At 35.4% G+C, this 24,021-nt stretch overlaps 3 protein-coding genes across 4 annotated transcripts; all 3 read left to right on the top strand.

Moving 5' to 3' along the window:
- The first annotated feature begins 1,008 nt into the window (after positions 1 to 1,008).
- On the top strand, positions 1,009 to 8,113 carry LOC105326423 (interferon-induced protein 44-like). 2 transcript variants are annotated; one of them, XM_066084069.1, is made up of 7 exons: positions 1,009 to 1,023; positions 2,798 to 3,347; positions 4,506 to 4,567; positions 5,756 to 5,953; positions 6,154 to 6,300; positions 6,932 to 7,103; positions 7,263 to 8,113. In XM_066084069.1, the coding sequence occupies exons 2-7, from the start codon at positions 2,816 to 2,818 to the stop codon at positions 7,562 to 7,564; spliced, it is 1,413 nt and encodes a 470-aa protein (XP_065940141.1). In that variant the 5' UTR covers positions 1,009 to 1,023; positions 2,798 to 2,815; the 3' UTR covers positions 7,565 to 8,113. The 2 variants fall into 2 exon arrangements, with proteins under 2 accessions (XP_065940141.1, XP_065940140.1); XM_066084068.1 differs by lacking the exon at positions 1,009 to 1,023 and having other exon boundaries at positions 2,730 to 3,347.
- Position 8,114: 1 nt separating this feature from the next.
- On the top strand, positions 8,115 to 10,889 carry LOC105326425 (uncharacterized). The gene is made up of 3 exons (XM_011426463.4): positions 8,115 to 9,255; positions 9,505 to 9,586; positions 9,694 to 10,889. Exons 1-3 carry the CDS (start codon positions 9,240 to 9,242, stop codon positions 10,307 to 10,309), a joined length of 714 nt encoding a protein of 237 aa, XP_011424765.3. The 5' UTR covers positions 8,115 to 9,239; the 3' UTR covers positions 10,310 to 10,889.
- A 2,834-nt stretch (positions 10,890 to 13,723) lies between these two features.
- On the top strand, positions 13,724 to 23,691 carry LOC105326426 (X-ray repair cross-complementing protein 5). Its single transcript, XM_011426464.4, has 21 exons — positions 13,724 to 13,804; positions 14,030 to 14,143; positions 15,563 to 15,746; positions 15,922 to 15,970; positions 16,334 to 16,459; positions 16,622 to 16,792; positions 17,053 to 17,167; positions 17,392 to 17,524; positions 18,167 to 18,276; positions 18,419 to 18,481; positions 18,672 to 18,809; positions 19,049 to 19,157; positions 19,265 to 19,325; positions 20,322 to 20,397; positions 20,856 to 21,049; positions 21,259 to 21,349; positions 21,626 to 21,698; positions 22,228 to 22,340; positions 22,485 to 22,581; positions 23,083 to 23,225; positions 23,509 to 23,691. The coding sequence occupies exons 1-21, from the start codon at positions 13,790 to 13,792 to the stop codon at positions 23,521 to 23,523; spliced, it is 2,190 nt and encodes a 729-aa protein (XP_011424766.3). The 5' UTR covers positions 13,724 to 13,789; the 3' UTR covers positions 23,524 to 23,691.
- The last annotated feature ends 330 nt before the right edge of the window (positions 23,692 to 24,021 follow it).

Genomic DNA, 24,021 nt, shown 5'->3' on the forward strand with positions numbered 1-24,021 from the left:
TCCCCCAAGGTTTAGGTTACGCTTTAGCCTTTTTCTTTCCTTTATTTTTTCTTTTTTTTATGGTTTTTTTTCTGTTGGATGTCATCTATTGGTTATAAGATTCATGAAAAGTGTTTTGAAATTGAGACCATCAAAATCAAGATATGTTCATACATGGGATGCATCTTTTGTTTTAAAGAAATTTATTACCTTTTAAATTTGATATATTTTAGTTATTTATGTTTATTAGCTTAATTTGTGCAAGTAGGGTACAAACTATTTCATGTATGAAACTTAGTAATATGACAAGAAGGAAGAATTATAGTTTTTTCGTCACTTTTAGTGACCTAACCTAACAGTAGCATGTCTGACATGGTCTTAACATCTTATCCTCCAGATAGGAGGCTTTGTGTTTACCTTGTTCTATGTGAGTAGATATATAGATATCGGACTGCAAGAATAAGAAAGAAATGTGATTCATTGTTCATTAGTTGTGTACAGCCTCATAAGGAGGTATCAAGGGACAGTAATTGCACGTTGGAACAGTGATCTGTGAAGCTGGAGTAGATACTACTAATTTCAGGGCTCAGTGTTCGAGTTGCATCCGTGTCTAGAGCAAAATGGAACTTTGTCCCTGTTGATGACATTTTGACAAAAGTAGGACGGTCCTACATGTATGTTGGACCGCTCCGAAAGTTTTATGATAAACCTATTGTCAATAATGACAAGAATTCAAATGCAGTTTTGAAATCGAATAAAAGAATTTGTTTTACTTTTATTTTATTTTTTGTGCTTTTAAGATTCACGTTATCTCGGAAGGGACTTTTACGAAAAATAAATAGGAAGTTAAACAAGACTTATCTTTGTAAAGGGGAAGTTTTATTCAAATTATTTGAGTAAATAAAAGGCACTTTAGAGATGACTTCCTCCCACCCTGCAGGTGGTGTATGTTACAGCATAAATGCACAGAATGCGCACTGCTATTCGTCTTATCTGTACATTGCCTTTTATTTAGTCCAATTCTAGTAATTGGACTTTACCAAGGTGAGTCTCGTTTTGATTTCCTACACTGTAATTCTACTTGTCTAGGATGCTACACGTCAAAAGAACGAAGTGAACTGCCAACGTGCCTCTGAGGTAAAAAGCAAACTGTTTCTGTATCGAGCAAATATATATTATTTTAATTAGTTGCATTCTATCAATACACTATTTAGATAGCTATGATACAGTTATACTCCCTCAGTTTATTATAACAGCCAACAAGCCACACGTCGTAAGACCATTGCTTACATATCGTCCATACTACTGAATGTATATTTTTGGATGTCGTCGGTCCTACATGTATAACGCACCAAGGCAGAGCAGACAATTCCAACTTAACATCACATACATCAAATTAATTAATCCTTTTAATTAGCCATATATATAAATGATCTGTTTAACGTTATCTCTTTTGTCAGTCAAATTCTATAATTTTGACTTAATCCGTAATTGTCAAAAAACTTATTATAGGATATGACAGCACAGGTCGTAAAGCAATATGAGTTGTATTTTTTAGAATTTTATTTTGCTGCAAAAACCTGCTAGTATGATAAGTCTGTCTGTAACTTAAACTTTTATGATAAATAAGATTTGTAAAAATCTTAAATTTTGTCAGGAAAAAGATTTCACTTATAAGGAATACATAGCCGATCAATATTTGTACAGGGCGACAATAATTCAATTTTGCTTCAATTAAGAGTTCTTAATGGGTTTTTCCACAGAAACAGAGCTAACAAATTTAAAAACCATGATATTTTTGACATTTTAGTACAAAATAACATTTTGTTTTAAAAACATTCCAACATGAAAATTGCAGCTCATATTGCTTTAAGTTCAACTCGACAATATTCTGTTTCACTTCGATCTCATAAATTAAATTTCAAATTTGCGTTATATCAAGCAAGCAATTATACATAGCATGTATTCGCGAAAGTTTTGCATCAAGCAAGTAAGTTACGTTTTTACTCACGAAATCTTCTGGTAATTCGTGATATTCGTTTTATAGCGCGAAAGTTTAGTTGTTTAGATTACGAATTTTCATTGAATAACAGAAAGTTTTGCATTTATTCGTGCTATTTAGATTGATTCGCGAAATCTTCGCGCTTTTCCGACATATTTCGAACTTTTCGTCTTTGATCGCTGGTGGAAATCCTTTGATTAAGAAAATTAACTCGTTAATTTTACACAAGATTCTAGTAAGATTTTTTTTTTTTGAAAATCAAATTTTAAACTTCCTTTAAAGGTATGAAAAAGCACGATTTTCTGCAAACTGGTCTATTTTTACAACGGCCTTTTCTTATTCAACCCCTTTGGATCATTCGACTGAATGGAATTTGAACACATCCGTAGATGCATGAATGAGAACTTGAAAAAAAATTCTGTACATACATTTATTGCTAGCGCTCTCGAGCTACACAACAGTACCAATGTTTCTTGAAAATTTTCACCTCGAAATTGAAACATAATGATTAAGGCACAGTCAATGAGCTGTGCAATTGCCGATGTGAAGCCCACTCTAGATTCACAATTCTAAATTGAGACCCCACTCCAGCACAATTTCAGTACACCACAGTGCTTTCCTATTTAATTAATCGATTGAGGAATTTAAACCAATGTGTTAGAAATCTGCTTGGCTACGGCGATAGCTCACCAATCTTTTTAAAAGATAAGCTTGTTTACCAGTATATGTTGACTTATTACCATAAATTGTACTTTCGTTTTAACCACATTTTAACTGGGATTTTCTAGTGATTTTATTTTCTCTTTATTTTCGCAGAATTTCTGAATCTCTCTGATGGCCAGTTTGCTGCAAAAAGAGGATTTTGACGAGCTGTTAAAATGGATTGGGGGACGGAGGAAGTTCCGACTGTTGTACAAGATCACCAGGGACGGATGTTCGGCGCCCACCTTCCACTCCAAATGTGACGGCAAGGGAATGACTGTCATGGTGCTCTGTAACCCCAACGACACGGTGTACGGGGGTTTCACCTCCCAGAGTTGGACCAGTGTTGGAGGAGCTTACCTCCCGGACCCCAAGGCTTTTCTATTTCAACTCAAGTTCAACGGAAAATCGTCTTATAACCAGTTCCCGATAAAACCTGAAAACATTGCCAATGCAGTTTACTGTCATTCGAGTTATGGCCCAATATTCGGAGGTGGTCATGATCTTACTACATTTTCAGGAAATTTGACAGCTAGTAACGGAGTATTTACCTTAAATGGTAGCTGTGCCCTCAATAATACCTACAACATGAAAGGAACTGACTACAATGCGTTTGCCAATGGGAACTTGCAAATAAAAGAAATGGAGGTTTACCAAGTGGATGGTAAGCTTAGCTTTCTCATATATACAAACTATTACATTTTTCAGATTTTTTCTGTCCAATTTATTCATTTTAAAATTTTGATATAAAATTGTAAACCTTGGTTATTTGAATAATAAAACAACAAGGCTTATGTGTGGTTCAGCATCTTTTATCTTTATGGTAATTCAATCATCGATCAATAAATAAATAAATGGCCCTGTAAAATATATTAATACAAGGAACATTGAATACAATATATAATTATCTGATGTATAAGCCATAAACATCAAATATTAAATAAACTGTGATCATACATGTTTATACTAACACTATACAACACTTGTATATTTCACTATATATTTGCATATGAATTCGATTCAAAGTGATCTCTGCTGAACCTACTTTGAATATAATAAAAATGAGTTATTTACATATTTATTTACAAATTAATATATTGAAATACTGACTTACCAAAATTATGGAATTTAAGCTCTGACAGCTAAATCTAAGTTTTAAGGCCAGGTAGGTGTGCTGCTGTTGTAAATGAATTAACCATGCAATTTGTTAAATATTAATAAATAAGCTATAAATAAATCCAAATCTCAATGACTGAACAACTAAAATAGAAAACTATATAGACTAAAACCAAACATACCAGATCTTGAAATCCTTCAGACAAATTAACACACCTTCTCCTACCTGGACTCTGAGCAGATATAAAGAACACCCTCAGAGTCAAACCAGTCTATCCGGTCAGTAATGTCACATGATAAATTGGCCAATCGCTCACCAAACTTTTGGCGGGAAAATATTAATTCAATAAAATTACAAAATACAGTAAAACACGGTTATAGTGAACACGCTTATAATGAATTGACGCTTACAGCGAAGTGAATTTCATTCCCCAAGTCTCTATTTCATGTTGTAAACTTGACAGATATAACGAATTACGCTTATAACGAAGTTAAATTGGCCGTCCCTGGGACTTCGCTATATAAGCGTGTTTTACTGTACTTGATAAATACCCTTAACAAACTCTCGTAATTAATAATCTAAGTAAAACTTTTATCAACACACACTATTTTCTATATTAGAAGTAAATACCATTAAAAACATAACTTTTAAAGTTTAAACAGATATTTTACTATGTTATAAAAATAATCATTTTTTAACCCTCAGATTGCGACATGAACGATCCTCTAGAAATTCCATGGAGAAGAACCCCGGAATGGACAACAAGGGTATGGGGACCGTATTATTACATAAATTTTAGTTCTTTGAAAATACTCACTTTATGAACTTAACACTGCCACTGACTGCTATCATCATTTATAAGTGATTATAAACCGGTTTTAAAAAGGTCAAGCAATTAATGTATATAGTCAAACGCGGAAAAATTAATTGAAACCATTGAGATTGTGATTTGATTTGATAGCAGCTGTATGAACACAATAGGATTCTATAAAAAATAGAGGAGAAAATGCTCAGTGAAGACAGTTTTTTTTATTGCGTGGACCCTGAGGTCCACGCAATAAATATATAAGCGAGGTTAAACCGGATGCTATGGGGAAAATTCAGCCTGCGCATGAGCTAACTTGGTTCCTGTGCATAATGGGTAGCTCAGGGAACCAGGCTAGCACACGTTTATCTGAATCGGGATCGGAATTCCGTGCATAAGTTCAAAGGCGCTGTAATTGTAAAGTTGTCGGTAAACAATACAGAAACAAAATATTCATTTCAAAGAAATGATTGGCATGTGATATGAACTATCAGTATTATGAAATAAGTTAATGTTATGCCAAAACTACAACATGCATCAAAAAGCATAATTTGCAATGTTTTGTTGTTTTCCGAATACACATGTAACTTAACTTTACTTTTATAGTAGGCGAGGCTAGAGAACGATTAAATGTTTTAAGCATTTAAGTGTGATTGAATAATTATGTCACTGTATAAAAGTTTTAATCTCAAGAAAAATGCATCAAAATATGAAATTTTTAATTTACACAAAGCTGTCACTGCATAGTTAACAAAGTAGTGCGAATCGTAATGTGTGCGCAAATAGTAGAATTCACCGAATGCCTGATACTATACATGCAAACTTCATTCATAGATAGATAATAATTATTTTAGAAGTATTAATCCTTTAAATTCTGAGATAAAAAGTCAGGGCTATACATACATGTACATGTATACGTAATTCAACGTACAAATTTAGTGGTTAAAAGCAGAGGGCTAGAGTCGGTGGAATCTCTGATAATCTTAAGGCTTTCACATTTTCGTTGGAAACACATGCAAATGGTCCACGTATTGTAGTCCTTTTTTTAAAGGACAGCAACTTGTTAAATATACTTTAGCGAAACTTTATTTGGCTTTTAGAGTACGATAATTAAGCATTTACGCTAAGCTTATTCGGTATGTTGAAATAGCTGATGCAAGAGCTAAAAGTGGAAATAGAAAACTACAAGCCCCTGGAACAGCTCAAGATCCAGCAGACAAAGATCCTGTTGATTGGTCAGATCGGGGCGGGAAAGTCCAGCTTCTTTAACACGATCAACTCCATCTTCCGGGGCTACGTCACAAGTCAGGCGTGCAGCGGTACAGCTGAACACAGCCTGACCACACAGGTAAATAAAGACACCTCACAGTGTATGTATCCCAGTTATATATTGTTTTATTCAATGCATTCTAGATGTTCTACGTACACATGAAATTAATTATCGTATGTTCAGCAGAAATCTAAACAAACGAATACAAACAATATTTTTTTTCACTTCTACAAGTGTTTCTATTCGTTTACACAAACTCCTATTTCTTTTTTCGACAGTATCGGTCATACCAGGTTAGGAATGGTCCCTCTGGGAAGCCTCTCAACTTCCGGTTGTGTGATACACGTGGTCTAGAGGAGGGGCAGGGAATTGAAGCCCAGGATGTGTGTTATATCTTGGATGGCCACACCCCAGACAAATATGTGGTAAGTTGTTACTGGAATAAGTCACGTAAAAACATGATAAATATATACTAACGAATAGGTTTCAACATATGAATTTCACTGTTGTAAATAAACATGTAATTAATATATATTACCTCAACTGAAGACAATGTCAAAATAAAACTGAAATATATACCCAGCAGAAATGATTATCCACATGTATAATACGACTTTTTCATTTGATAAAGCATTTAGCAAGGAATCCGATTTAGGCAGTAGGGGGCCAAATTTAATTTCGTTCTAAAATTGCAGGTTGATATCCTGCATGAATACTTCTAAACCTTTTCCAAGATCTGTTTTCAAGACTTGATATACATAATTATATAATAAATATCGCATGTTATATGTAATAAGAGCAATCTTGTAGTAAACTTAATAAATAGTTGCATAGCTTCGTAAGCTTTGCTTAACATCAAGATATTCTTAAGGGTCGTCCTCTTAATATAATGTCGTTGTTTAATGTTCAGTGACAATGGTGACGTTATACTTAAAAGCTGCAGCGTCGTATAATATATCAATATATAATTAATTTGGGTTATGCATTAATAATATCTGATTTTTATCAGAAAACAGCAGATTAACGAATTGTGTTCATGTTGTTTTTTTTATTCAGTTCAATCCTTCGCTTCCGCTTTGCTCAGATATCGCAGGATTCGTCAAGGCTCCCAAACTGAAGGACCGGATTCACTGTGTGGCCTTTGTTTTGGACGCTTCCTCTGTTGACGTCATGTCAGAGAAAATTCTGGAGAAAATCAGAAAGCTCCAGATAGCGATGAACCAAAGAGGTAGTTTCACAAAGATATAATCATTTTTGTAGTCCTACACAATAAAAATCCATGGTGGAGTTCCTGAGTACTCCTTTTCAAGAATATCTTACAAAAATTAAGATGGTAATTCTTAAGAATTTTAATTAAACCTTAATATTTCAATTTTATTTTTAACAGGTCTTCCTCAAGTTGTTTTACTGACTAAGATTGATAAGATATGCGCGTCTTTGCAAGATGACGTAGGACTGACGTACTACATTCCCACAGTCCAAGAGCACGTGGATAAAGTGGCGGCGATGATTGGTCTTCCTAGATCACACGTGATCCCCGTCAAGAACTACGAGAGCGAGCGAGAACTCTACGACAACATCAACATACTGAATCTGTTGGCCATGCAGCAGATTCTGCACTTTGCAGACGACTTCCTGTACAATTACCTTGACGACCTGGACGACGAACAAATAAGCACTGCCGACTAGGCGGAACAAGTTCTGACGTCATCACCGTTGATACAACGGGTGCAGCACACACGTAAAAGGAACATTATGTCTACACCCGCTTATTATTAGTTCATTTCGCTCTGTCATTCATAGATATATATTGATATATTGATACACTCTTACTCAAGACTGCATGAAACATAATTTAGAAGGTTTTGTCTGTCAAATAGTTGCCTTTGATCCGTGATTATGACCAATCAAAATGTTCAGGTGTCTGGGAAGCCTTTCTTGTCCCAAAAAGATGTTTTTATACAATATCATGGATACACGATATGGTTGGGTTCTAGTATAACAGGCTTATAAGCCACGTTTGTGTTCAAAGTTTAAATGAATCCCTCGAATCAAACTGAAAATAGATAGATAAATACTATATATATTAATGAAATATCAAATTGATACTATTTTGCCTTTACATGTGCTGTATAATAATTGTATATGCTTTTCTGTATGCACAAAAAATGTGATTGTCTTATTAACATTGAATTATTAAATGCTACACGTCAAATAAATTACGTGTACATGCCTTTGTGTTTGTAGTTGTTCTATATATTTAACTGAATAATTTAATATTTATCAAATATTCTCTTAAAGTATCAAGTGGATCTCATTTTAATTAGGTTGCCTCTTAATTGCATTGACTGGGTAGGCATGTATGGTCAGATGTCCTGGTCCGCTGTATAGTACGAGGAAGAAACTACTCACGTCACCAGATGATTGTCGAATGAATGCATTGAAGCTGAAATAGGGAAATAAACAATAAAAATTATAGTGAAAGTATGTTACCACTGCAGGGTTAAAATTATCCCAAATCAACAACAAAATAAATGACCGGAAGTGTAAAATCGGTGTTTAAAATTAAAACCGAACGCGTGAAAGCATGGCTCTATCTTAACGATAGACATGAAAGATTAGGTATGTCTTGTAAAATTTTACCAGGAGGTCAAGTGTGGGCATTAAGGAATACTTTGGTAGACTGGTGTATACACTGTGTATGTACTGCTAGGGCTTATTCGTCATGTTAATTAAATTATTATCATGCTGTACTGTAAAACTTACAAACAAAACTAGCCAGCAATCATGGATGGATTAAGGCAATGAGTCTCCTAACAGCCTCTCTCATCTTGGGGATATTTGAGACAATGGCTGAACGCAATTAGGGACAGTCGTCAGTTATAATGTCAAGAGGTGTTGGTTGTGTGATGATGAGAAAGTCTCACCGATGCGCATGCAGTTCTTCAAATGCAAAACACTTGTGGCGTTCATTCACATTTAATCTACAACTAATGCTTGTGCATTTATTTCCTGAATTCGAGTACTCATTCACAAATACTGAAGAGCTGATACAAAATTAGCGCCGAGCCCAACAGAGTAGATTGATCAAGCGTTCCGGGAATTCATTGATGAAAATGAAACGATGAATTGCAATATTTGACCAGTTATTTCTGTTATAATAAATAGTATGCTCAATGACCATTATAAATCATAATTCAAGGTCAGACGCTCTGTTCAGATGCTATAAAACGACATTTCGAGTCCGTGGAAAAGCGTGGGAAATAGATTATTTCCTGTATGTATATGTGCCAGATTTTGTCAGGAAACTTGAATATCATTAACCAAACTTTGCCTTACAGTTTGGGCTGTGATTGACAGAAATATGAACGCATATGCTGGTAAGTATATTCTCTGCATCTGATAAACAATTGCAATGAAGATAAGTTAAGACGGTTAAACAGTTTACCTGCATTTTGTGCATGGGTCGTGCGAAAAAGATTTGTTTTCGAAGATTTCGAAACTAGAGGGAAACGATGGTGCTCTCACTGTTATGGGGTGTCTGATCTTTTAACCTTGCATCAAAGACCTACTTTCTTAGAAAAGCAATATGGCCGTATACCAATACATCTGATTTCTTTTTTCTGTAGTTCTAGTCACTGTGATAGGACTCATCCTGCTGGGAGCTGTGGTTGTGATCGTCTGCTCATACTTCTGCTTCCGAAAATGGCGGTATATAAAAACCATTTTACACATTATTTTGAATTTTTTATGCCCATATTTTGAAGATACATGTAAGTTAATGATGTTCCAATGAAATGACCGTGAATTTCTTTCAGGAATGGTAAGAGACTACCTCCCGTGTTGATGGTCTTCCGTCGGTCACGATCGTACGACCAGGAGGTTCCCCAAACCCCCAGCAGCATCCAGATGGAGCCCGCGTACTCTTTTGCTGCGCCCACTATCGTCGATGAAGGTGTGAATCCGGCCAACGAGTCGGTGTTTTCCTACGATAAAGCCTTTAGTCCATACGTTGAACTACCGATAGACTCCGAGAACAGCCAAGAAGATTCGGGAAAATCCTGGACATTTCGGTACTTGGATCCAAAGCGGTCTAAGACATGGAAGAGTAACTGGAAAGAGCGGGCTGCAAGGTTGATCGAGGCCACTGAGACTTACTCTAAGGCCTTCCTGAAACGGAATTCTGGGTCTCTATTTGTAGACTCCCCAGAGAATGATTTTTGTCCAGATATGAGTTCCAAAACTACCCAGACAGCGGGCACTTCAGAGAGAGTAGTGGTGGATCTTCCCAAGGACGACAGCTGCCTTCCTCAGGATAGTCTTAATTATCCAAAGGATAACAGTTATATTCCAAAGGATAGCAGTTATTGTCCAAAGGAAAACAGTTATCTTTCAAAGGAGAACAGTTATATTTACGCGCGAGTAAACAAGTAATAAGACTTGTTATCATGGCTTCCGGACACCGTCATTGCTACCCTATTCTTTCACGTTATTCTTTCATTCATGGTTGTTATGCTGAGATGTTGGACAGATGATGACGTATTTATTCTTATACAGGACAGCGGTGGTCACCCCTGTGTTTATAGTATAGCGCATTGTACGATAGATTCCGGTGAAAATACTGAACTTTTTGTTTGAACATATTTTATTGTAATATATATTACAGTATAGGATTGGGCAACTGAACTTCATTTGTATTTTACCAACTTTATACTTCATATTAACTGCTAAAAGGCTTTCATTAAGTTTTTCATAAAGACCATCCTAAAACTGCAATATTTGATAAAGCTATCATTTTATCATAATGTTATTGTTTATGTTTTACGGAACCATATTTTCATTTTAACCACATTATAATGTGCTTCAAAGTATTTTGTTCGAGATTTGTTGCAACAATGCAAGGTTTAAAGTGATAGAGAGAGGATGGGTCAGGACCGTTTGTTTTTACGCTGTCATATTCATATGCTTTACGTTTTGTTGATTTCTACAAGGAAATAAATCTAATTTTCCTGTACATATCATAGTAAACTAATGTAATAACACCTACAGAAACCGAAACTAAAAAAAGAATAATTGCCAAATATCTCTCTCTCTCTCTCTCTCTCTCTCTCTCTCTCTCTCTCTCTCTCTCTCTCTCTCTCTCTCCCCATGAACAAATTTTTACACCAATTAAAATGTTGAAAACGACTTTTCAAATGAAAATGTATTTGAACATCAGTTATATAATTATGTCTCGAACAAACAAGGGGTTGTCTTTTAATTCACAGGACGGACGACCACTCTTGAATTTCGCTCTGGAATAAAGTTCCTGATTAAGAATTTCAAAATAACTGATGCGGATTAATGATGCCACAAATGATATATCCAGTGACCTAATTTTCAGTATTCCGGTATGAGTCTGTCTACATTTATTTGGCAGATGATGAAAAGTGAATTAACATGAATATTTTTTTAAATATTAATCATAGTGTAGACACAGTTCACATGGGACAAATGCAATCTTTGGAGCGGAGAGAGAAAGATAATATCTCATAGGATTGCAGATTTTGCAGGAATATGGAGGGGGTATATAAGCAGACCCTCACCCTATCTCTCTCTCTTAAAAACTTTATAATGTAATAAGTGTTGAAAATCGATTGTCACACTCACCTTTATAGCTCACCTGAACTGAAAGCTTAACTGAGCTTTTCTGATCACTTTTTGTCCTGCGTCCGTCCATCCGTCTGTAAAGTTTCACATTTTCGACATATTCACCAGAATGACTTGGCCAATTTCAACCATACTTGGTACAAAGCATCCCTAGGTGAAGAGGATTCAAGTTTGTTAAAATGAATGGCCACACCCTAGCTCTTTCAAATGGAAATAGAATTATTTAAAAAAATCTTTTTCTAAAAAACCATGCGGTGGGGCCACAATTTGGGGTCGAATTTTTATATTAAACTATAAAGAGAAAAATCTTCTCAAAAACCAATTGGCCAGAAGAGCTGTAACTTGTGTGGAAGTATCCTTAGGTAGTGTAGATTTAAGTTTGTTCTAACCATGAACCCTGGGAGTATGGGGGGGGGGGCACAGTTATGGGTCAAATTTTTACATAGAATTATATACATAAATTTTTAAAAAAATCTTTTACTCAAGAACCAATCGGCCATAAAAGCTGTATCTTGTGTGGAATCATTCTTAGGAAGTGTAGATTCAAAGTTCAAATCATGATCCCCGGGGTAACAATGGGGCCCCAATTGGGGGTTTATTATTTTTTTTAAAGGAATATATGGAGAAAAATTTTCTTTTCAAGAACTGATTGATCAGAAAAGCTGTAACCTGTGTGGAAGCACCCTCGGGTACATGTAGTGTCGATTCTAGTTTATTCAAACCATGATCTCCGGGGGTAGGGTGAGGCCACCATGGGGGTCAAATTTTTACATGTATAGGAATGTAAAGAGAAATAATCTATCTTCTTTTCGATAATCAATTATGCAGAAAAGCTGTTAATGTATGTCCAGAGAAATTTTTGCTCCCATTTTATTTTGGTCCCTTTCGTCTTAATGTCAGCGGGCAAATTTAAGACTATGAGAATTCCAATACCTCAAATTATCTCTCTTTTAACACAGCTGTGCCTATGTGAATTCACAAGGGGGAAAAACTATATGCAAGTGAAGAAGGGCGATAATTACACGGCAAAGCTCCATATGTATTATAACTATATGAAATCATCTAATTACAAAAGGGGCTCAATATAAGAACATTTGTATAAAATCATAAAAATCTTTTAAAACAGGATCTATTTTACTCATTCTTTGTCCCGATATTTTGGATATGACTTTGTGAAGCTGATTTTATTATGTCTACTGTTGCTAAGGTAAGCAATGTGGCCCATGGGCCTCTTGTTTTCCATTAAAAACCGAATAATTTAACGTGGTTCACTACACCTTGAAATATTTTCTCAAACCAGCAGAAAATTACTTGATCATGATAGACATCATAATGGATAAAAAGTATTTAAGTCAAATAGGCTAAAAAGGTGCAATTTAGTATACCTCACAATATTTCCGTCTTCTCAAGGTAAATTTTGGAACAATTTTCTTTCCTGCGAGAAAAAGTGTGTGTGGGGTGAAGGGGGGGGGGGCTGAACCCTTCATAATGCTATATGTACCTATTGGTTAGGTCTAACTTTGCAAAAAAAAGTGGGGGGGGGGGGTTAGGTCTAACTTTGCAATAAAAAGCTAAGCCCCCCCCCCCCCCCCCCCCTAGCCTAACCACCCGGTTCCGACGCCTTTGCAACCTAAAAAGACTAGTAATATTGCCTGGTTCTCTATAATTACCACTGAACCACTTCAGTCACAATTTTAACAAATTCTGCTGTTTAATGCCATTTGCGACTTTGTCCACGAATTTACGGACTTTTATTTAAATTATTTTTCTGAAACGTTCAATTGTTTTGATACAAATAGATATTTTAATATATAGTAGATCATCTCTCCACGTTTTTTCTAACTGAAATCGATATCGGTTTGTTTTCCATTAGGCCATGTTAGGCCTAGACCTTATTTAGACTGACAAAATAGGGCGCATAGCCCATTTATATAAAAAAAGCATTTGTAGGTTTGATACGCATACGCCAGTTTAAATCAGATATTCCAAGTACTAAACATATCGAAGGGTTACAAATCGATATTCTAAATGTTCTAAACATTATTAGATTTGTTGATACATATGTATTAAAAATTAGTGCCTTATCCGTCCGCCTATATAGGCAGTTAACATGCCTTATCCACCCACCTTCCTTTGCTTTAACGTAAACTGGTAAAATATGCAGTTTATAAATATAAAAGAACCCATGCCCCCCCCTCCCCCCAATGATTTGAATACATAGACGATCGAGTTAACAACTACTCCTTACACCGGAAGTCATCAATCATGGCGGCAAATAAGGTACAGTTTTGCAGTTTGATGATTTTAAATTGAGTAAATATGTTAATTTGTTTTGAAATTAGATAAGTCTACATGTTGATTCGGTGATTTTAGTAAGATTGCATCGCCAGAAGAAGTTGTCATTATTCATAGCCTTCTCTACACAGATTGATAGCAATTTTAAGCATGTTGAAATGTGCATGGGGTAGTGCAAATAGATATAACTGATACTGGTTTGGTTTACAGGAAGCCATAGCAATTGTTCTGGACGTTGGTCCATCTATGAATAATGCGCCCCCGGGCGAAGAGACTCCACTGCAGACTGCAGTTGATGCCATCAAGATGATAATTCAAAGAAAGGTTGTACAATAAATTCATTTTGTATCAACAGTGCTCAAGTCATGTCGTTTTTTAAATAAAATCAATCTTTTTGGAGACAGAAACACTTTGTTTATACATGACTTCCGGGATGCATAACATTTCAACCTTTTTCTAAACACCCGTATGGAAAAATCGACACATACAATTTTTAAAACAAATGTATTATTATAAAGAAAACATATCAGAGACAGAGTACTAGCCCCTGTGGTAAATACAATGCGCTTTTTCTTCAGAAAAATATAATCCGCGATAAACGAAACATAAGTCCCATTTGATAAGTAAGACAGGTATACCATTTGGACATTTAACCACCAACAGGTCCAGCACAATCTCTTGATTTAGCTATATAGCTTGAAATAGCTATATAGCTATATAGCTTTATAAAGCTATTCAAAATAGCTTAATAAAGCTATTTATATGCAGTTTTTAAATATAATATTTATTGTAAGAAATGGACAAAAAATCGCAAATAACTTGCTACTCATAATTTCTCCATTGACCATTATAAACTTGACCCAAATTAAAGATAGTTTTAACACTGCAGCTTTTAAACACTTTTAAGCAAAAAATATATTTCCATTGTTTGGGTAACTGTTCACCACTTTGTGTGCAATGAGACGTGGATAAGTATGATTTCTTCTCATTGTGATAAATTATTACCAATCAATTATCTTGTTCACCATAACTGACCTCCTTTACATTTCATTCAAGAAGTAACTGTGTTGTCATGAATCAGTTACCCCAAAACTTTTAGTGCAAAGTCTCTTAAAGAGACGCAAACTTATGAGTAATCTTTACATGCAGTGTTTACAGAACAGTTCAAAGATGAAAATTATCACTGCACTAAAGTGAGATTTTTTATACATACTGAAAAAATTACACATTTAAGAAAAATGTATGACAAAATAACTAAATGAAGCTACTCTGAATAGCTTCATAAAGCTATTTAGCTTATTCAAGCTATATAGCTAAATCTGGAGGTTGTACTGGACCTGACCAAATGGGACTCAAACCACCAAATGGAAGGTTGTGCCCGAACTGTATATGGCAAGAGTATCTTTGTTTAATTTTTGTAACTTTTATTGCTTTTGTTGAAAACATTGCATTGAACAATTATATTTGGTGTAGCTTCAAGGTTGAAAGTAATCACTTGATCTGGAAATACATTATGAATTACCATCAAATAATTATATCATGTAATAAACAATTTCAAAGATTCTGCCATTTTGGTTAGGAAATTATGTTGTATTGAACAAAACCCAATCAAAAGCAACAAAACATTTAGTAAAATTTCATTTAAAAAAAAAACAGCCTTAAAGATATACATTTATTCTTCAGGAGCATTATTTTTCATAATCAGATCATTTTTATGTATGTTGTACTTTATATGCTGTTTAGATGTTTTCCGAGTCCAAGGATGAGGTAAGTCTGGTGTTGTTTGGTACACCAGATACAGACAACCCCCTGGCTGATGGCGATAGCTATGAGAATGTCACAATCTCTAGGCCCCTGGGGGTGGTGGACTTTGATTTTCTTCAACAAGTTCAGAATGACATCACTCCAAGCAATACTTCAGCTGATTGTATCCTAACTTCATGCATTTCTGAATCATAAATGACATGAACATTTGGAAGATTTTTTTTAAATGAAAATTTTATGTATTTGTTGTTTCATGTTTGAAAAACAAATTTGAATATAAATATGGTATATAAAAACTAAAACAAACAAGAATAATGTTTGACTTAATGTAAGTATAGTTGTGGATGCCTTAGTGGTAGCCTTGGACCACCTGGTAAATGCTACACAGTAAGTACTGAAGTATTAGCCAGTCTGGCATAACGAAGTCCTGAGGAGTCTACTTCACTATATATTCATTCCTCACTTCTTATATTTGTAAAAAAAAAAAATATAATATATAGAGATAGATAGAATTTACAATGCACATATTCTGTCAATTGCTAACTTGAACTTTGTATAAAAATATTTTTGCTGAAAAAAATTATACAATCTCCTTTGGAGTCAGATAAATGATGTTGAAGTCAGCTGATCTAAGAATAGGCTGAAAATAAAAAGCTTTTTTAAGGAAGTCTCTTTTCTGAATATCAGTGTTAAGAACATATTAATGACCTACCAGTATTGAATTGATTGTTAAATTTTATTCCATTATAGAGGCAAAAAGGGCTTTGCTATGAAGCGCCTTATTTTGCTGTCAGATCTTGGAGGGGAGTTTGGAGATGATCAGATAGAGGCGATTATATCTGGAATAAAAAACTCCGGAACAGAACTTAATGTGATGTAAGTAACATCATAAGCAAGTCCTTAGCCTTTTGTTCTCAGTAATTCCTGGAGGTGTTATATTGATAAAACCAACATTTTCTAGCTTCTTTCTGAAAACTGATACATGTATTACATTACCTTTCCATTACATTTACATTACATTGAATGGTGTATATACAGTGGTCCTGATATCAACCTTGATGGTGATGAAGACGATGATGACAGCCAGAGGCCGGGGCCCAGCGGAGCCGCTAACGGTCACCAGAAAGCCCGGACACCCCAGCAGAAGGCCGGGGAGGGGATGCTGAAGAGGATACTGGAGGAGGTCGAGGGGGAGTGTTACAGCTTCAGGTAGAACCCCATCCACAAAGGTGGAAATGGTGCACTCAATGCATGCATGCTTGTTAGTGTTTGTAAGCTGTTAAAACTTACTGCTACACATTCATAATGTGTTTGTAATCACACATGAGACTCTTAAAAACAGTTTATTATGGAAATGCTTGTAAAAATGATAATTTTTGTTAGTTTTTATGTATTTTTTGGGAAAATAACATTCAGTACTTGGTTTATCTCAATAAACTCACATTATATACTGTATCTCTTGTTTTCAGTGAGGCCTTGCCAGCCCTGAGTCATTTCCAGATGAGGCAGGTCCGCCCTACTCCATGGAAAGTCCAGCTGGAGATCACATCCAACATCCGGATCCCTGTCTGTTCCTATATCAAGGTTAATTTATTTTTCAAGTAATACTACTGAAGTATAACAATTTTAGCTGAAAATAATAAAAAGGAACAGGAAATGATGGTTTGATTGAGCTGTACATACAGTACAGTCGTTGACAATGCAGTCACGATACGTTGATTGAGCAAAGTGATTAAGCTGCTATGGGAAGACAATGCTATCAACTCTGAAGTGATTGATAATCCTTGGATGATCTTTGTTGTTGACAGATCAAAGATTTCAAAGTTAAAAGTTTTAAGAAGGTGTACGCCAAAGATGAGGACGCAGAGATAGACAATTTGAGAACATACCACAAAAACGACGAAGAGGAGACAGAAGTGGAGAAAGAGGACATTGTGGAAGGTCAGTGGCTCAGTTTATGAGGTCAGTGGGTCAGTTTATGGGGGTGGAAGGTGTAAAATGTGGGGGAAAAAACAGAGTGTTACTCATCATGAAGAAGGCCTACTGCTTTGATAGTAAATCATTTTAAAAAACATTAAATCCTTGAACTACTTTGACGATTCATTCTTGCATACCTTTTGTTTAAAAGTGATACTTCATAGATGAAGTAGATTGAATATTACCCATACAAAATTTTAGAAGAGATAGTGAGTTCATTCTTTTGAAACATGTTTTAAATGCCTGTTGCTACTGGTGGATGTCAAAGGTTAGGTAGGAATTACTGTATACAGGGTTATTTTCGCCCCGTGTAATTTTTGCCTTTCTACATTTGCAAGCAGTTTCGCCTCATGTTGAATTCGCCCAGACATAGTTGTGTATAAAGAGAGACATTATGAGACATTGGAGTTAGCCCTGTCATAAATTCACCCGCTGACAACGAGGACGAATGGGGCAAATATAAACGGGGGCAAATATTTCCCTGTATGCAATATTTTTGAATTCTTGAATAACTGATGTTTGAGAAAGCAGTTATTTGCTATAAATGTGTTGGTAGTAATGGTAAAAATTGATAGCTGTATAATGATTACAAATGTGCTATGATAGGTCACAGATATGGGACTACCCTGGTGCCAATGTCTGAAGACGACAAGCTGAACATGAAGTACAAGGCGGAGAAATGTCTAAAGGCGCTGGGATTTACAGACGCTCAAAACGTTAGAACAGTAACATGGCCTGTAGTCGGTCTAAATTATGCATAATGTATCTCTGATGAGAAGAGTAACACTTGAGAGATAAATACAACTCTCTCACAATTCAGAAAGATTTGGTCACAATCTGATACTTTTTTTTCTGTAGATAAAGCGGCACCATTTTATGGGGGACAATACCCACTATGTGGTGGCTGATAAAGATGACGAGGTGGGATTTCTTTCTTTCTTTCCATGGTTTATAAATTATGAAGCCATTTTTATTTTCATTGTAGGATGAATACATGTATATGATATTAAAATGGCAAATGCATGTTAAATGAATTTAAATGATTTAAGACAGCTTGATCCAGTTTGAGAAACAGTTTGTGTGATTGTATAAAGCTTTGTTTCTGACTTAGACTGCCGTGGTTGCCCTTTCTGCACTCATCAATGCCCTGTATGAAACCAACATGGCAGTGGTGGTGAGAAAGGTATACAGTGCTGCCACTGCGCCCAAACTCGGCTGTCTGCTGCCACACATCAAGTCATCGTACGAGGTACGAGGAGGATTGAAAAAACATGTAGACTTAAATCAAAAATTGGATTTTTTATTTTTTTGAACTACTTAATTTATAAATTTAAAACAGTTGGCTTTTGAGAAGTATTTTTATTAATGAAAAGATTTATGATTTTGTTGTCAGTTTGATAAAACTTGTCTCTGCCTGCTGTTATTATATAGATTACAGTGATAGGTCTGATTATAATTACATGAGTCAACCTGATTGTCTGGTTTCAGTGCCTGATCTATGTAGAGCTGCCCTTTAGAGAGGACATCAGACAGTACACTTTTGGATCTCTACCGCTCAAGCAAGACACTGAAGCTAACAAAAAATACAGACCCACAGGTGAACCTGCAACCATACAAATCATATCATAGACTATTAATGCAGGCTGGTCAGTGTTTCAAAAGAAGTGACATTTCCTAATGAATGCTTTCCCTCTTATTTTACAGATGCACAGTTAGATGCTATTAATGATTTAATTAATGAGAGTGACCTCTCTCAAGCAGCTGAGTATGTACCTCTTTATGATAGTAAATGTTATATCTTGCTTGGCATGTTAACAAATAAATGCAGATAAATATTGTTCATGTATATTTGTAAAAACAACTGAATTTTAAAAGGAAAAAAGTCCTGACGGAACAGAGGAAGATTTTCTCTTTCCCTTATCAATAACGTGTGAAAAGCCTGGTATAATTTGTTAGTTTTTACTACATTTTGGCTTAATACATATAAGCTTTGCAATGGATTTTAGAAAATTTGGATTGATTTTTAACCGGGTTTTCCAACGGAAAAATCCGGTTATTAAAATGGTGAAAATGGCGGGCGGGCGGGCGGCTGCCAAAAGGGTACCCTCATTGTACGGATAACTCCTCCTACAGTTTTCAAGATAGGAAGTTGTTCTTTTGCAGATCAATTGTACATATATCAGAGGTGTGCATATTGCTAGGATTTTGATTTCTGATAATTTATCGAAAAAATACCAGCTTTTGAACTTAGTCATTTTTTGGCAAAATATTGCATATAGGGTACCCTCATTGTACGGATAACTCCTCCTACAGTTCTCAAGATAGGAAGTTGTTCTTTTGCAGATCAATTGTACATATATCAGAGGTGTGCATATTGCTAGGATTTTGATTTCTGATAATTTATCGAAAAAATACCAGCTTTTGAACTTAGTCATTTTTTGGCAAAATATTGCATATAGGGTACCCTCATTGTACGGATAACTCCTCCTACAGTTCTCAAGATAGGAAGTTGTTCTTTTGCAGATCAATTGTACATATATCAGAGGTGTGCATATTGCTAGGATTTTGATTTCTGATAATTTATGAAAAAAATACTAGCTTTTGAACTTAGTCATTTTTTGGCAAAATGTTGCATATACATGTAGGGTACTTCATTTCACTGGATAAGGGTTGACATGGATTATGGATACAGTTAACATAAAAGAAAACCCGGTTTGCTGTCACATTGACAGCTTTTCACTTGTTTTGTTTTGCCTTGAAGGGATGAAGATGGTGAAAAAACAGAAGCACTCAAACCAAAGTTGATATTTAACCCATATTTCCAGAGACTCTATCAGGTAACGCAAGCTTTGCTGCTTCTTTTATGACATTTAATGCCTGACAAAGATTAGCCTTAATAATTTATTTTGTTTTGCCTCGGACTAGAATGTCGCGACGTCATTGGATGAAACGCGTCACGTGGCTGCCTTACAAATTTCTTTAAAAGGCAAGCGTCAAAATTTATAGCGCAACATGGCGGACGTAACGTTATTTGAACTGATTTTCTACACAAACGTTTGTTTACATATCAAACTTTAGGTCCTCGACAAAACAAAACACTTATTAGGTTTGTTACTGACTGTTTAAAGAAATTTGTGGGATCGGAAAAGTCCATAGAAGGCTCGGCTCCGCCTCGCCTTCTATGGACTTTACCGACCCCACAAATTTCATTAAACAGTCAGTAACAAACCTAATAAGTAATAATATACAACTTCTTACATCTGCTTGTTTCATGAAGATCGTACTTTTATTTCAGTGTTTACAACATCGAGCTTTGGAACCCCACGAACCTCTTCCTGAGTTGTCTCCCATGATTGCCAATTCCCTGAATCCCCCACAAGAGGTCTCTGCTAGATGTGAGGCACAGTGTGAAAAACTCAAGAACTTGTTTAAATTGGAAAAAGTGAAAAAAGAGGATAGGAAAACTGGAGAAAACATGTTTAAACAGAAGTAAGTATTTTATTTAATCAAAGATACTTTTTGTTGTGTGGAGAATCAGATATTTTAGTACTGATGAGACTCGACTCTCTTCTGTAAGGAAGATTATTGTGTGGAATGGAAACACTGCATAGTACATGTATTTAAGATGAATGGTATCAGTATTCCAGTCATCGTCATGGTAACGAATTATGATTTTACCATTCTAAACACATTTACAGGGAGGAAGACGAGCCGTCAGCAAAGAAGATCAAGATTGATGATGACTTGGGTGGTGGGCTGGCAGACATAACAAAGGCAGAGGTCACAGAGGTCAGCTCAAACTGAATGACCTTGAAATAATTCAAGATTTCAATGTTTCAATGATTCAAGGAGTAAAAGTTTTCTTTAACATGAATTAATCTTGTTTAAATTAGATGTTCTCAATGTGCTTCAAGTTCTGGGAGTTGTGTTTTCAATTAGAATGAGATGAAAACTACATTAGCTTGCTCACAGGTTTGTTTACCTGGAGTTACCCATACTTACCTGGAGTTACCTGGTGTTACCTGCAATTACCTCTTACCTGGTTTCAAATTTTGTTTTTTGTAGGTGGGCACGGTGACTCCAGTAGATGACTTTATTTCACTTATCAACCAAAAAGATGCAGACAAGTTTGAAGAAGGTGAGATAGAATAGCCACCACCAAGGATATGTGTTTGATGTGTAAAAATGTTCCAGTCTTTTTTACTGCTATTAAACATCTTAGCAGTATTGTTTGAGTTATAGAAATTAACAATTTTCAAAATTTGTACTTTCATAATTTGCCATAAAAATTCAGCCACTGACACAATCAGCTTTCTTAGAGTTCAGTTGGTTTGAAGTCTATGACGTAGTAGAGTATATCTTTCTTTGGCTGCTTTTGTTTATTTATTTGCGTATGAGATAAAATTGACCTTAGAAAATCAGTACCGTTGTTTATCTATTTGCGTATGAGATAAAATTGACCTTAGAAAATCAGTACCGGGTATATCTTTGGAAGGTTGACTACAGTGAATGATAGAGAGTAAAAGGATTTATATATGTACATTATTCCATCAGTCTGGATTTTCTCATGTCATGATTTTTGAAATTTTGGAGTGATTATTAAAACAAAGTTGGCATTTTTTAATTTAGATGTTTTAATTCTATTTAAACCTTTGTGTTTTTTATAGCATCTGGGCAGATGCAGAAGAGAGTAGAACACTTGGTGACCGACTCCTTTGGTCCACAGTTCTATGGCAAAGCACTGGACTGTCTGAAGGCCCTCAGACAGCAGTCCATTAAGGTAACTTGGTGACGATTCTTTATTTTACAAGTCTTCAATATAAAAGTGAAATTTTAAGTCTAAAGTTTAAAAGAGCAGAAATTGTTTTGAAATACATGTATGCATGTGTTAACATATACAATAATTTTTGTCACCATTTTACAGAAATCCGAACCAACATTGTACAACAATTTTATGAAAAAGTTCAAGGACTTTTTGATAGAGAAAGGAAGGCGAGATTTTTGGGAAATGATTGTAGATGGTACAGTATTTAGTTCCTCCTGACCTAAGAGTTCTCTAATGTACTACATGTATACAATTTACTTACATCTATAAAATGTAAGTTAGATGTTAACACTTACCTTATTTACTGATACCGTATATCCATGTTTGTTTTTTTTGGTATGTAAAATTTGGGAAAATCTGTAACATATTTAATTTGTCTTTTTTTCAATTTAAAAGGTTTTTTACAGAAAATGATTCAGGATATGGATTCTGTGTATTCAATTATTTGCGATTTACCGTAAAAGAGGTCGCAAAAAAGAGAAAATTAGATCATTACCGGATATACAGTATTTGTTTAATAGAAGAATGTTTGGCAGCCTCTTGTATTTTTTCTATTTCTATGATCAGTATTTAAACTTCAGGTATCTTTTTGAAATTTGAATTCTTATTTTTTGATGATGCAACATCTCCTAGGGGCTGCTTTGTAAGATTTCTGTATATATATTTATATAATATCTTCTCTATCCTTGCCGTTCAGATAAACAAGCTCTGATCACCAAGACGGAGAGTGAGGATAGCTCAGTGAGTCTGGGGGAGGCCAAAGACTTCATCGCAGAGAAAGTGGAGGCGGTAAAGGCAGAATCACAGCCGCCTGCCGCCGGGGACGATGCTGAAGACTTAGTAAGTTGTGCTATTAATTACCGGTATGAGGTGGATAAATCTTTTTTATTTTTCTTTATCTTGGGGAAAAGTCTCTCAATTCACAAATCATCATGGAATGAGTTTAGCTTCAAAGCACTCCTTCGTTTTGCCATGAGGCAATAATATTCTGCTGTAAAATATGTGTGCATAAAATCACTTGTGAAGAAAGAAGACTTCCTTTCAGCAGAAGCAGTCTTTTAGTGGTATCAAGTTTACCTTTTTAATAGAAGAAAAAACTAATTGATTCCATTTTCAATTTCAGTTGGACCAAATCTGAAGCGTGCAGCTGGGCAGTATAATGGCAGCTTGTCGAGTTTGAAATCTTTGTGACGTTAGATTGGCGACTTTGAGGGCGTAGAGCAGGGACACGGTTGACTTGTTGCGACCTGTAATGGTCTGGTGATTCTGTTAGATGAGTGACTCTCGGTTCTGTTAGAGAACTGCTCTCTAGGTCTTGTGTACATTGTAGGCGCTTTGATAACGTCATCACAACACATAAGGCCTGTTATCACAGCTTTCTTCATAAACAGTGCAAACTTTCTGTATGGTTGTATGAACTTGTACAAAGATGAATCAATAAAATAAAACCTTGTCCTGATTTGACTGTTGATTTTTGGCATTATGAAATTATGGATCTGATTATGAGGCTGATAAATTTTGGGTGAATGCTTCTTTAGACAGCATGATTTGTAATGTACGTATTATTATAGATAAGCTGCTATGAGATGAGAACATCTTTACTGTGCACTTCCAAGAATAAGTTCATGCGGATTAT

The sequence above is a fragment of the Magallana gigas genome, chromosome 5 (genome assembly GCF_963853765.1).
Source record: "Magallana gigas chromosome 5, xbMagGiga1.1, whole genome shotgun sequence".
In the NCBI taxonomy this organism is placed as follows: domain Eukaryota; kingdom Metazoa; phylum Mollusca; class Bivalvia; order Ostreida; family Ostreidae; genus Magallana; species Magallana gigas.